This window comes from Ochlerotatus camptorhynchus, unplaced genomic scaffold (assembly GCF_037179485.1).
Source record: "Ochlerotatus camptorhynchus isolate MF236.1 unplaced genomic scaffold, CSIRO-AGI_Acam_v1.1 ptg000281l, whole genome shotgun sequence".
NCBI classification, from domain to species: Eukaryota; Metazoa; Arthropoda; class Insecta; order Diptera; family Culicidae; genus Ochlerotatus; species Ochlerotatus camptorhynchus.
In genome coordinates, this window is record NW_027040770.1 from 67,181 (window position 1) to 82,856 (window position 15,676).

Genomic DNA, 15,676 nt, shown 5'->3' on the forward strand with positions numbered 1-15,676 from the left:
GCTTTAATCCTTTCTTATTAGCACAGTTTTTCCACCAATTCATCCAAAGGAACGAGAAATCCTTCGGACTCCTCGTCAGGGGTGTATTCGGGAAACAAGGTCCTACAGTAAAAAGTCATCGTTTTTGAGTCGACTTTTTCGCCAAGCGTTGCCAATTGTTCGTTGAATGCTTTGAGGTCTACTGGATCGAAAACCCCTTTTGCAATCAAAGTCAACGCAGCCCGTATCTCTTCGCAACCGGGGTTCATCAATGTTCGGTGGTTCAGGAATAGTTTCACAACCTCCTCGAAGGTAAGAAATAACATTCCCATTTGTTCGATTTCTTTACCCAGATTGTCCTCCTGCAATTTGGTAATGGTGGATTTTAGAGAAGGTTGTCAAGATTCTATAAAATAGGAAAGCTCACCTCGAATTGTGTCATGTGGAATCCTATGCTTCTCATGTAGTTAGGCACATCTCGAACGTCCATGGCATCCCGTATCTGAGGAAAGGTAAAAAAATAGATTATACCTAGGGTGAGTGTGCTAGTTTTCGACCCTATGTGGAATTTCACATTTTTTCATTCATTACAAAATTTTTGTCGATAATGGTAGGGGAAAAATGGGTACCCTAAGAAGATTGATGTTGTTTATTGTGAAAATAAGTGAATTCTGAGTATCTACGTGGCTACGTGTGCGCGTTTGCTTCCAAATGATCAATGGGGTTCTTTAATTTTGAAAAATATATCGGTTTTTATACATCATCTGAAAGAGCTTCGTTTTCTGAGCACAGCGATATTTTTTTTCGATCCAACACACTTTCATCTCAATTTTTAAATCAAGATTTAAAGTAAAATAATAACTTCACTGTTTGACACTAAACTGACAAACTGACAGCTCGCTCCCATACAAAGTGACACCGAGGGGTGCTAATAAGGTGATTTTTGCAATTGTAATCGTTCTTATTTATAATAGTTCCAGTGTACCAAAATTGGTAAATGTTTGGGTTCCATTTTTAATGCAGATTACGAACCCAATTTGGGTTGTTTAGGGGTATTGATGGTTTTGCATATTCGTAATCTACATTAAAAATGGAACCTAAATACAAAATTTCATAAATTTTGGTGCACAGGAACTATGTTAAATCAGTGCGATTACCAGGGCCCCACAAAGTCACATTCAATCGAAGATCGTCAAGCGACGATGAAGCTGTAAACCATCACTTTCAATTGAAAGTCATTCTGTCTTCTCTGTCAACATCAACAGAACCACTTTCGATCAGTTTTCATGCTGTTTGTGTTGGCTTGACTCGTGTTCATTTCTTCTTTCATTGTCAAATGAACTTACTTTTGCATTGAAGCGAAGCTGTTCGATTCAAACTCGCGCAGTTTTTATGACTTTTATTGATTGTTCACTCGGTTCATTAAAGCGTATGCGCATAGATCTGTGCACGTGGATGTCAAATTTATCATTGTCGGTGGCATGTTTACTCATCAATGTGTGTATTTTTTAATCGAGGTGACGTCTAGAGATCGAAAATTGATATGCGACGCCATTTTTAAATCCAATATGGTGGCTTCCAGTTTAATAGAAAGTAGGAAATACTGTCAAATACCTATCAATAAAAGTATTTTTGGAATCGGGATGCTGTCTAGAGGATGAAAATCGAAATCCGACGACATTTGAAATAGAAGATGGCGGCTTTCGACTTAAGAAAAAGTGGAAATATAGACAAATACACATCAATATTGACATTTTTGTAATCAGTATGTAGTCTACATATGCGATGCCATTTACAAATCCAAGATGGCGGCTTCCTATTTGACAACAAATGGGAAATATTGTCAAATACCCATCAAAATATAGGTATTTTTGGAATCGGGATGGCGTCTAGAGGCCGGAAATCGATATCCGACGCCATTTTGAAAACCAAGACGGGGACTTCCGATTTACGGAAAAGTGTCAAATACCCTAAAATATGGTTATTTTCAGAATAGAGATGAGGCGTAGATGCCGAAAATTGATGTCACACCGTCTTTAAATCCAAGATGCTGACTTTGGTTCAGAGAAACTGTGAAATACTGTCAAATACCGATCAATGTGGGTTTTTTTGGAATCCGAGTGACATCTAGAAGCCAGACATCGATGTCCGACGCCATCTTGAAATTCAAGATGGTGTCTTCCGATTTCAGAAGATGATGGCCTACAAATGGCACCGAATACCAATTTTCAGCATCTACGCGTCGTGGGAATCGGAAAGGTTCCGTTCCAAAAAAAAAACCCTGATATTAGGGTATTTGACACTTTATATGAAACCTGATGGCCGCCATATTGGATTCCAAAATGGCATCGGATATCGATTTTCGGCAACTACACGTTGTCCCCGTTCCGAGAATAACCATATTGTAGGGTATTTGACACTTTTTGCGAAACCGATGGTCACCATATTGGAGTCCAACATAGCGTCAGATATCGATTTTCGGCATCCATGCGTTGTCTCCGTTCCGAAAATATCTTAGGGTTTTTGACACGTTTTATGAAACTTGATGGCCACCATCTTGGATTCCAAAATGGCGTCGAATATCGGCTTTTGGCATCTACGGATCGTCCCTGTTCCGAAATTACCCATATTGTAGGGTATTTGACACTTTCTTAATCCTGATGGCCGCCATTTTGGATTCTAACAAAGCGTCGGATATCGATTTTTGACATCTACGCTTTATTACCGTTCCTAAAATACCCATATCTTAGGGTGTTTGACACTTCCGAAAACCAATTTTCACTATTATGAATTCCAAAATGGCGTCGGATATCGATTTTCAGCATCTACGTGCCATCCCCGTTCCGAAAATATCGAGGAAAATATCCTATTATGGCTGCCATTTTGGATTCCAAAATAGCGTCGGATATCGATTTTCGACACCTTCGCGTCGTCCCCGTTCCGAAAATACCCATATTGTAGGGTATTTGAGACTTTTGCTGACCCCGATGGCCGCCTTCTTGAACTCCAGAATGGCCGTGTTAATTTAATTTTCGTTTGACATAAAATAGTATATTATTACTACATATAATCCGGATACCATCCCTATCGGCAACCGATATTGTGCGGATACTATATTTTTATGCTTGACGACGCGATGCGTGACAAGTCGAATGAGCCAGAATGGAAGTGAAAGTGGAAAAAACGGAGGAAGCAGTTTCCGACTCATTCATTGCGTCAATTGAAACAAGTCATTGCTTCAAATGAAATGAACTGAAGCACTTGACGAACGAAACAAGCGATAGTCAAGTGATGTTTGAAAGGAGGAATGTTCATCGTGACTCGATAACAAGAAACACAATGACTTACACGAAAATTATATTGCTCGAAATGAAGCGATTCTGCGGAGAGTTCATTTTCTTTTCTTTCTTTCGAAAATGCATAGCACTGGCGATTACATTTGCAAGCATCACCATTTTAGCGCCCCTCGCCATAGAGCGAACTGTCATTCAATGGATATTAATGCCATTGAATGCAATTTATTGACAATTTAAAAATTGGTTTACAAATCAAGATGAATGTCTCCAAATGCACAAAAATGTGCGTGAGACCGCGTGCTACCTTGTTAAGCAGTTGTGATATCGCGATACCTTTTTGGTTCTTCTTCTTCTTCATTTTTATATGTGGATGTTGGATTTTAGTGTTCGTGAGATTGCGCTTGGAGATCTCTATATGGGCTATTAAATGTAAAATACTGTGTAGCCACAGCATAGTTCTGTCAAAACCTCAGCATTATCATTGATCCAATGGGAAAGTATGATAATGAGCCAGACAGCTGTTGTTTTTGAGGAAAGCGACACAAATCGGTCATGCCAGGAAAAGCGAGAATAAAAATTATGATTCCACGTGATTTCTTCATAGTCGGTTCGTGGCATACCTGTAGGTAGGTAGGACTACTTACCAACTTTCCATCTATTAATCATTTTGTGAAGCTTCTGCATTCATGTTCCATCAGATGTCACTGCTGTTGTTTGTGGTGACATCTATCGGAAACTACGCACAATCTGTTTTCCGTTAATTGTTCACAGAGGACAGTGCAGTGCAAAACATGTATGGTACCTATATATATGCAATGACATATATATATATATAAGGTCTGGGCCAACAGGCAGCTTGCTGGTGTTAGAAGCAAAAATGTTGTAAACATTGCTGAACATCTGCGAACAGATAGAAATACGTCACTGCCAACAGCTGTTTTGTGTAAAAAGATAAACATTGCAATAAAATACGAACACCACTAAACATTTGCACATTTCACTAACACCAATAAGCCCTTTGGCCCAGACCTTATATAAACGTCATTGATATATCTGAATTTACAGGTACTCTATTTGGTAATCTATGAACGGAAAATCACAAATCGAGTGTCATCAAAATACATGGCATGTTGAGAGATTGAGCCCGTGAGAGAGAATATTCTGTCTCTCAAATTTGAATATTATTGCTCTCTGGGGACTGGTAGTAAAGCAGGTAAAACCATAGAGGTAACTCTAAGACTAGTAGGTCCCGAAAAAACGAGCTTTACTTTTTGGCTCAGCTCTGGTACTATCTTCGGTCCCAAGCTAATCGATTCACCCCTTGAAACATAGGAAAATCCACTAACCCCTCATTTTATCTGTCAAACTCTCATAGCGAATCAAAACAAACATGGTGTAGTAGTAGAATTTCGACTAGAATAGGGTACGTTAACCGTTTGCTTGGGACCAATAGGCTAGTCAAGTAGTGAGCTAATTTAAAATCGTTTGTTTCGTATTGATTGTTGGTAAAACTGTAGCTTGTTTAACAATAATTTCCGGGAAAAAACTGAACGACAATGTCCCTGAATAATTTATTTAGGTTGTCGTTCAGTTTGTTTTTGACCAGAATATGCACCGAAAGTGAATTATTCCCACTTCTCTCAAATTCTATATGGGGATTTTTATCACTTCCTACCAGCGGAACAGCGCCATCTCTGCGGAAAATGGCCGGACGATACGATTAATTATTGGTTGTTTTACGACCGTGTGCGTTAATCTTAGACTATGGCTTATATCATGTAATATAGGCTGTCTTGCAATAAGCACTCATATACAGGATTTCCAGTGAAAGCTAGATGCATGAGTGCTCATTGCAAGACAGCCTATATGACATGATATAAACCATAGTCTGTACGGGGTATTACTGTTGTCACTGGAATGTCAGATTCCGGAAGCAATTTAGAATGGTTTGTCGTATGTTCCAACAGCTGAATTCATTAGAAAACAGGTGCTAGTTAATTGTTATTGGATCTATAGTTACCCGACCGCGAGCGGCGTACAAAATGTGTACAGAAAATATCAATTATCAAATCCTAGAACCAAAATTAAAACAAAATTTCAAGATTTAATCTTGCTAAGAAAATGGGTTTGAAAAGCGTCTCAGCATTTTCACAACCATTATACCATAGAGGTAACTCTAAGACCACTGGGTCCCGAAGAAAATCATTATTATTTTTGGCTCACTCAGTACCAGAACAACGGTCCCAAGCAGTCCCAAGCTATTTCACTCACCCCTGCATGTGCTGCATGAATCCACACACCCCTGATGTTATCTGTCAAACTTTCATAGCGAATCAAAACAAACATAGTGTAGTAATAGAATTTCAACTAGAATAGGGTACGTTAATCGTTTGCTTGGGACCAATAGGCTACTAAAGTGGTGAGCCAATTTAAAATCGTTAGTTTCGTATTGATTGTTGATTATACCGCGTTTACATTACAGCGTATATCACGTGATATACGCTGTCTTGCAATGAGCACTTATACATCTAGTTTTCACTGGAAATCCTATGTATGAGTGCTCATTGCAAGACAGTCTATATTACGTGATATAGGCTGTAATGTAAACGGGGTATATTCAATTTGTCAGTCGTACTGAAAAACAGAAGGCAGCAAATGCTAATTTCACGTATTAGCGTATATTAACTCCGCTCCTGAGCATGAGCATGATTTACCGCCACGGTTGATACTTATTGCCAGACCAGCTGTAATTACACAGCCAATCAATAGACGATGCTTGGGACTAGAATTCATCCTTAATGTGTAAAAACTGGTGATCTCAAACTAGGCGATACCATCGCCGGCCGTACAAACGCCTGAACGTAGGTTAAGAAAGGAATGGGTAAGAGATGAACTAGCCTATGGCTAAAAATCTCTTAAAAAAAGAGGAATGGGTAGGAATGTGTTGACGTGACACTCGCTTTGATGGAAACCGAGGAATTCAAGAGCAAATTTTCATTATGTCGTAAGTAACATTCGCACCAATCCGAGAAAAATAAAGTTTTGTTTTGATGACCGAAAAGTTATTCCTATTTCCAAGTAAACACATATAATCTCATAGTGATAGCAATGTTTAACATATTTAGCAGGGTTTTAATCATACAAAAGCAAATCGCTAGCTTTCATGCTAAAAAATACTGGTTTTTGAGTCAAAAGTTATTATACGTCGTTTGGTGGCCCCTATTGTTACTTAAGTCAAAGTGTATTTACCAGGATATTCAGGAGAATTATCAATTACGTCTCCTTACGTGCAGCCTATTCATCATTTTAGGACCACCGAAATCATCTTAGCAACAAACAGATCGATTTATTCACTTTAATAATGAGAAAGCGAAACGACGAACGTACACTTTTCACGGGTTTCTCAGCGCTGTTACTTAAGTCAAACGGCATCTCCATAGAAATTGGGTGACTTAAGTAACATCGAAAACTATTTTGATCGGAAGGTGATTACGTCAAAAAGCAATTTGACTGGTAAATAAATTTAAAAATGGGATTTGATCCTATATTCGGACAGTATATAGTGTAATAGCAGGAGAATCGATTGACACTGATAGCTCGACTTTGTTTACCTTTGTTACATTCCACGTAATGAAAATTTGCTCTTGAATTCCACGTGGAATCATTGGGATGTTGGGTAATACCACGTTCACATTACAACCTATATCACGTAATATAGGCTGCCTTGCAATGAGCACTCATACTTAGGATTTCCAGTGAAAACTAGATGTATGAGTGCTCATTGCAAGACAGCGTATATCACGTGATATACGCTGTAATGTGAACGGGGTATAAGAGGGTTGAGTTTGCAGCAGGGTTCGTTTTGGTAAACGATAAGCTGAATTGATGTCCTAACGATCATATAACGCCAAGGAGCTTGGGATTGAACCCACAGTCTTCTGCTCAGTAAGCAAAAACGTTTTCCACTAGGCAAACGAGCTACTTGCTTACCATCCGGTGGAAACTAACGATTTTAAATTGGCTCACTGCTTGACTAGCCTATTGGTCCCAAGCAAACCGATTAACGTACCCCATTCTAGTCGAAATGCTAGTACTACACTATGTTGGTTCGTGGATTTTCCTATGTTTCGAGGGGTGCATCGATTAGCTTGGGATCGAAGACAGTACCAGAGCTGAGCCAAAAAGTTGAGCACGTTTCTTCGGGACCTTCTGATCTTAGAGTTACCTTAGAGTTAATGTCGTGACTGGACCGAGGTTTCCAGCCTCAGTCACGGTTCCATGAATCTGCGGCTACCTCTGTTGGTCCGCTAGTGCCGCTATCCCTTCTGCTGGTGGTCCTTTGCTGGTCGTCCGCTCTCTCCACAGTCCATCATAAGAATGCCGTCAACGAGCTTAGGTACCTAATATTTGTACCTCTAGCTGTATCAAAATTCCCGAACCAATCAGATTCCGTTTACATACGGTCTATGACGCTTCACGCTCACCCGATTCTACTCATTTCTATTCCACACTAACTCTATCTACTACACGTAAGTTTTTTTTGCACAGACGAAGGGTTAAAAGATGGGAAAACACACTGATTATTTCTACCAAGAGATTTCAAAACAACCGAAGTCGCAAACGTAAACAATGGCTTCTTCCGCAAATGTCTCGATAGTGAAAACTCGCCCAAGCAGGATGATTATGGAAGAGGAGGCCCACACATTATTTGTTCATCGATTTCAAATCCGCTATGGCAGATTATGCACGAGTACGGATTTCCGGATAAACTGACGCGATTGGTCAAGGCGACGATGGATCGAGTGATGTGCGTTGTTCGAGTATCGGGGACACTCTCGAGTCCCTTTGAATCTCCAAAAGGGTTTCGGCAAGGTGATGGACTTTCGTGTCTGCTTTTCAACATCGCGTTAGAAGGTGTGATCAGAAGAGCTGGGATAGACGCGAGTGGCACGATCTTCAGGAAGATCTATTGAGACGATGACGGGAACGTACATCAGACTGAAGGCTGAAGCTAGGCAGATTGGACTTGCCATCAACACATCAAAGACAAAATACATGAAAGGAAGAGGTTCTAGGGAAGACAATGTTAGTCTCCCACACCGAGTTTAGATTGACGAAATCGAGGTCGATGAGTTCGTGTATTTGGGCTCACTGGTGACCGCAGAAAATGATACCAGCAGAGAAATTCAAAGACGTATTATGGCAGGAAATCATGCCTACTTTGGACTCCGGAGAACACTCCGGTCGAATAAAATTCGTCGCCGCACAAAGTTGACTATCTACAAGACGCTAATTAGTCCGGTGGTCCTCTACAGCCACGAGATCTGGACTATGCTCTTGGAGGACCAATGCACCCTTGGTGTTTTCGAACGGAAGTTGTTGCGTACCATCTATGGTGGAGTCGAGGGGGCGACACATCTAAATCTCAAGTTTAGATGCTCAACAAATCTCACACTAACGAATCAATCTTCGAAAAATCTTCTTTCATTTGTCGCATCTACTTGCATCGCTCATCATCTTTTTGCAGGAAATCTTCAGAATCGTCATCAATCTTCTTTCTATAAACTCAGCGTGCGCGCAGCTAGCCACAGCAAAACACAATCTTTTTTGCATCGTAGATAGAGTTGCCCCCCTCGGGTGGAGTGCAGATGGATGACGGAACGTGTAGTATGCGAATGAACCACGAATTGCATCAGCTGCTGAGAGAACCAACCATCGTCCACATTGCAAAAATTGGGCGACTATGGTGGGCTGGGTACGTCGTGAGGTGGATCGACCAAGTAGAAGGTTACCTTAGCTTGATTTGTAAGTAAGTAAGCTGTGGAAGAAGCCATTGTTTACGTTCGCGACTTAGGCCTTTATGAATGCTCAGTAAAGCTGGGTTTAGACAGGGCAAGTCAATTGATCAAGTCAGTTGAATTCAACTGACTTGCACACGAATTGAACTTGTTAACCATGCCATTCAATTGACTTGATCAACTCACTTGAATTGAAAAAAGTTTTTTTTTTCCTTGATTTGTTTTCCGTCGATCTTGTTTTCCGTGCTGAGCACCAATGCTACCGACGGCGACGCCAGGGAGGCAGCTCCCACACACCTGGACCCTACCTATCGACCCATCAACTCATGAACCGGGGACCAACTCATCTGAGCTATTCTAGAATTCATCATATGGGTAACTCAATAATCAATAAAAGCTTGCTTGAAAGTAAATACCTATCAGCACTCCAGATCGCAACTCTAGCTCGTTCAAGGCCCTGTGGGAATGATTAATTCATTCATCGTTGTTTTAAATGAGACCAATGTTGCCTCTTCACCAGAGCTGCAAAATCTCGACAGTACACGGTGATATTGACAATTCTGCTTTGGTCACTCATTTTAGCTAAGAGTCATAGTCAAGGCAAACCATGTCAATTGTCAATGACAATGGTGTCAGTGACGAACATGTGCAGATTTGTTTATTAGCTAAATTTGTAACAAAATTAAATGACTTGAGCAAAACAATTACATGGATCCATTTTAGAGAACAAGTATCTACGTCCTGAGCTACTTGGATAACAATAATGTGACACAGAATGTACTAAATTACACTTTTTGTTACCAGGTGAATCTTTGTCATTGACGAAAAAATGAATGAGATTTTGACGAAGGTTTTTTTGAGGATCAAGTCTGTCAGTGACTATGTGACGAACAATTTTGTCAATATCGCGCGAAAGTCTGTCAATGACAATGACAAATCTCAGCACTGCTCTTCACCTCTCCAAGTCGAAAGAAAGGATGTTCGGTTATATTTTAAACTAGATCAATGCATTCATTATCGTGAGTCATGTGATCGATGATTACTATTTAAATTAATTATGTTCTACACAAATAAAAAAAGGGTTGAGCCTGGGATTGAACTCATGACCTTCTAATTGGAAAGCGGAAACGGTAACCACTACTCTACTGATTTCGCCTTGTTGTTAGACTGAATCAGTGTTGTCGAATAATGAATCTAATACGTCGTTTATAAAGCATTTACAAATCATGTGATTACAACATGGAAGCATAGTGGTATAAGAGCAATTTTGCTGAGTGCATTCACCTTTATACAGCAATATTGTAAAGGAATGCAATGAAATCTAATAATGGAGCTGGAAAACATTTATAAGACGTTTAATAAAGCATTTTATTCAATCATATGAAAACAGTCGAATAAAAGTGACAATGTATGTGCAAATTACACTTATTCAGTTTGTTATTAGATCAAACTTCTGGTTCTGAATAAGGAAGACATTCAACGTTTATAAAGCTTTTAATAAGGAAATTATTCATATCAGAGCAAACGGCGGAATAAAAGCGCATCTATCGATCCCAATGAACTTTTTTCAGCACATAATTCGACATCCTGTTTTATTTAGCATTGTACACTGTTATACAGCATTTATTCAATGTGTATGCTTATTTGTGACTTTGAATTGATTGTTGGGCATTCCTTTGATCGTTAGCTGTTCTCGCATAGTCCATTCACAAACCATTTATCAGTATAAACTATAAAATGGAATTCACACTGTGCGCATCGTCCAATGTTTTCCTATGAAGAAGTAGACTAGTAAAAATCCGGAGAAGTAATAGGGTCGTAAATTTGAGTTTTCACCGGAATCAGCTCAATTACATTTTTTGATTTACTTTTTGTCACATCTATAAAAAAAACAAAAAAAATGCTTTTAATGATAACACAGTTGTCGTACTCTTTTCTTAAACAAAGACCTGTGTATATATGAATTCAAAATTGTGGCATCATTAAATGGCTAAATAAATAGAGATTTACAATTTCCGGTACAAAAAATCAGGGAATTGGTCTATTCCGGGAATTATAATTACGGCAAATGGTCGTTTTCTGAATAATGCTTTTTTGGGAAATGTCATACAATCGTTGGCGCAATATTCATACAGCAGGTTAATGTTGAAGAACGTAGGGGCAGGAAAGGTATAGTACCTAGGTTTGATGGGTAGTCCGTGATTGGAGACTTGATAAGTACGTACCGAAATATCCGTGATCTCTTCATTGTGCTTCGGTGATATCTGATTGTAGAAAAACAAACTCAGCATCTCTTTTACGTAGCACCCGTTTTTCCCTCCGGGGAGAAGAGAACAATATGGATCTAAACCGGATCCACAGTATTTCTGATTTTCAATCAATGGGCTGGTAAGTAAAACGTTAATTGTAATAAGTGAACTGTAACAGTTGATTGACCAACAAGACAGCCTTACATCGCATTGATTCTCCACGTACTGACCCCGTGGTCACCTTCTCCGTAGCTGAATAGGAAATGGTCTTCCATGTTCCGTATGGCTTTGAGTTTCTTCGGATGGGCAAACATTCCCAAATACTTAAATGGGTTGCCATCGATCGGGAGTTGATGAATGTAAATGTTCCTATCGGTCATGAATGCAAAAAAATGATCGCCAGGTAGAAGCTGTGGATGACAAATGATGAATCAAGGTTATTGTAATTTTACAAACGGAAATCCTAAATATCTACCGTCAAGTTTCGAATGGGTCCATCGTGGAATGGTGCAAGAAATGTATTCAAAATGCTGAAAGTTTTAAGATTAAATATTTTGAATTTGAATTGATCATTTGCCACCAAAAGTTGATCAGATGGCAGAAGGAGAAACGATGTACTGTGGGCTGATTGTTCTATTTTGAAACGATCGCTTATCGCTAAATTGTCCATTCGAGAAACCTCGCCAGAATCGATCGTATATCTAATCAAATGCTGAAAACACTCAAAGTTATATTTGTATATCTGAAAGAGGATTTATGATTATTTACTCTATCGTCTCCAATTGTTAGGAACTTCACGTTTGAAACGAACAGAATATCTACTATTTTGTGAGTTAAGCATTTTCCAGTCAATTTCCAGCATTCATATTCACGCTGCAGTAAGCCTATTGAGCCTTCGTCGTCCTGCAAGTTGCAAAAATTTGCTTTACAGTGAATTTATTTAAGCTAAAACTATAAACGAATCTTACAGCAAAAAGGAAAAACTTTGAATCTGGAGAGAACTTGAGAAAACGAATATTTTCGCTGTTGTACTGCAGGGGACTGTCTGCACTGATTATCATCGTTTCTGGATTGACGACCCAGATGTAACCGTTTTCTGCCCCGCCAGCCAGGTAGGTTCCTGTAATGTAGTAGAAAATGTTGTTTGTGAGTATAAGTTATACTAACAATAATCGCATAAAAGTCCTATATGGATTGGAAATCAAGCAAAGATGGGACAAATTAATATTTCATTAAAGTAGTGGTACCGCAAGGCGAATAACAGAGGACGGTAATTCTTCCACGTCGAGTCCTCTGGATCGGAACATTTAAGCTCATAATTGCCTGTCTTTCCTTGAGATCGTAGACCGTTATTTTGCCATTTCCGTCGCAGGAACATAGTTGAGCTCTGTAAACAAAATGATAAATTCAAATAAAGTGAAATATCTGTATCTGTATAGAATTTATTCTATAGACTTTTTACGATTCTCTAAACCTTGTGTTATATAATAGCACACAGTTTTTAATTGAGAACTTTTTATGCCAAATGCATGAATATGTTTACTGTGTAGCAAGGACAATGATACTTTATGCCCAGTAGAGTGATGCAAAATTTGAAATTTTCGCTCCACAATACTTAAACGATTCCAAATCGGGTCCTAACTAACCTCCCAAAATTTTAACCCATTTGGTGAGAAACTGAGATGGCACAAACCATTTGAAGTTTGTATGGGAATTACTATGGTAAAACCAAGATTTTTGTTTGTCGGTCTGCTTCAAAAGCTTTCAACTGTACTTGTAGCTACAACTTTGCTGCAGACCACTTTTTGATTAAATGCAAGGATCGAAAGTTATCAATGGTTCAATGCGCTGATGTCTTATGATCATGCTAAATCAACTGCTCAGCAGGCAAGACTGGTGTTTCTGAGGCGTTGAATAGGACACAAACATCATGGCTACTATGTCACACTGCAAAATACAGTGTTGCCAACAGAGCAGCTGCTTGATCATGTCATAAGTTTACCAATCTCTTAAATCATTAATAACCTTTTCCTGTCTCGTTTTACATAGAAACAATCTTAAGCAAAGTTGTAGCTGAGAAAATTTTCTATAAGAATAGCTATAGAACTGTTTCGCAGCTCAATATGGAAGAAGACTAGAAGGCAATGAACAAAAAGTTGAGATTTCCCATAGTAATTTACGTGTAAACTTCAAATGGCTTGTGCGAAGCCTGTTTCTAACCAAATGAGTTGTAACTTTGGGAGGCTAATCAGGACCCGATTTGAAACCATTTAAGCACTGTGGAGCGAAAACGTCAAATTTTGCATCAGTCTAATGCCCAGGTAAGTGAAGAAAATTTCTAACCCCAGTAATTTCTTCGACCGGATTGGGAGTCCAACTCGCTTTATCGTTGATTTCAAATTTTAATTTAACGAAAAGAGCGTTTATGTGCCAAACCAAATTTCCACTTACTCTTTTGGGTGAACATCAAACGAGGTGATGATGCTTCCCGACGAATAGTACAGCTCCTGAATTTTGTTCTGCACTATATCGATGTCGAAGATGTGTCCTGTTTTTGTAGCCATGATAAAGTTCCTTATGATAACCGGATTTCCTTCAAGTGAGACATCTCTCGGCAATGACTCGAAACAAAGCACTTCTTCATCAGTATCCTCTGAAATTCGACAACTTTGGGTTATGGTAGTCAATCTAACCAAAAATTCAACTTACCTGAACGATCTTGAACATTGTCCAGAACATACTTTCTCGGTAGAACGTTGAAAGAAATTGTTCGAATCGGCTCTGGGTCTTCTTGCTTGAACCAATACAAAATCCTCATATAGGTATCATAGAACCGAATCTCGCCATCATCATCACCCGTAATCAGTTTTTGATCGCAATACTTTATCACATTAATCGAAGCATACTTCAGGTGCAGATATTTGAGAAATTGCTTCTTGATGGGACTAACGACTTTCTTGTCATCACTCCAGATGATAGCCATCCCAGCTGCCGTGACTGAAACAGCTCTTGGCGTATCATCAACAAAAACAGAATCGTTGTAATCCTGAAAGCCATGCTTCCTGGGAACCTCAATGTGAAGTTTTTGATTTTTCGAATCGAAATAGCCAAAAATAACAGCGTTTTCCAGGGTGACTATAAAATGATTCTTCTTGCCAAGATCAGTACAAAAACGAATGTTTTTCGTTTTACCCAACCGAGGTGGCAATTCAATGCAATCTGTAAGACTTGATATAGCTTAAGAACAATAAAAGATAATTTAATCAAACTTATACCATCTGGACTATCGTTTCCTATTGTCCACTGCCACACTTTCAGTAGGTTTTGTGTTCCACTACATGCCGCAATCAAATATCGAGCGTCGTGACTCAATCCAACAGCGTTGATCTCATTTGACTTGAATGGTTCATAAATAGTACGAATGGCCACAGGGGATCCATCGGTAATCGCGTCCCGGTCCCAAACATTGATACAGTATGCATTATCTGATGACGCCACAAAACGGCCGCTACCATCGGTGGTAATCGTATTTATTGTGCTTTTCTGAAATACCATAAACGTTAGTTAATTCCATTCTGGAGAAAGAATTTAAGAAACTGCAAGCTTACATGACCGACCAACGTTTGGATCGATTCGGTTTGGTTTACGAATTTATAAAATATAATAGCATTGCCAGAGGCCATAACCATCTCCTTAGCCTCTCGACTTGCAGTAACGTTGACCAACGGGATACGAGGATTGAATCCAAATATCCATTCGAGTATCTGAAATTTTATTGTATGGTTTGCTTATTGAATGAATAATTTAACTCATTTTTATCCTACAAAAGGTTGGCACCGGTGTTGAAGGTCATCGAAAGAATCTGTCGTTTTGGTGTAAGGCACTATTTCACCCATTAGATCGATTTAAGATATTTATTGTCAAACACAATTGCATACACAATTTATAGACATTAACGAACAAACAATAACCAACGGTTGCTATGTGCAAGGAATATTTTGTCTATCGTCTACTTCAAATTGCAATTCCAAATTTGCGCATGCTCAAATTGTGTTCAAAGTTATACCCCATTCACATTACAGCCTATATCACTTAATATAGGCTGTCTTGCAATGAGCACTCATACATAGGATTTCCAGTGAAAACTAGATGTATGAGTGCGCATTGCAAGATATCGTATATCACGTGATATACGCTGTAATGTGAACGAGGTATTAGCATAGAGGTAACTCTAAGACCAGAAGGTCCCGAAGAAATGTGCTCAACTTTTTGGCTCAGCTCTGGTACTCTCTTCGGTCCCAAGCTAATCGATTCACCCCTCGAAACATAGGAAAAACCAATAACCCCTCATTTT

General features: G+C 39.1%; 1 protein-coding gene across 1 annotated transcript; it reads right to left on the reverse strand.

The window, feature by feature from the left end:
* Positions 1 to 12: 12 nt before the first annotated feature.
* LOC135706470 (cilia- and flagella-associated protein 251-like) lies at positions 13 to 15,218 on the reverse strand. Its single transcript, XM_065228086.1, has 13 exons — positions 15,147 to 15,218; positions 14,931 to 15,086; positions 14,598 to 14,865; positions 14,032 to 14,541; positions 13,774 to 13,975; positions 12,570 to 12,709; positions 12,291 to 12,442; positions 12,091 to 12,225; positions 11,798 to 12,034; positions 11,527 to 11,732; positions 11,299 to 11,458; positions 407 to 481; positions 13 to 341 (listed from the first exon to the last, which is right to left on the reverse strand). The coding sequence occupies exons 1-13, from the start codon at positions 15,216 to 15,218 to the stop codon at positions 18 to 20; spliced, it is 2,637 nt and encodes an 878-aa protein (XP_065084158.1). The 3' UTR covers positions 13 to 17.
* Positions 15,219 to 15,676: the final 458 nt, after the last annotated feature.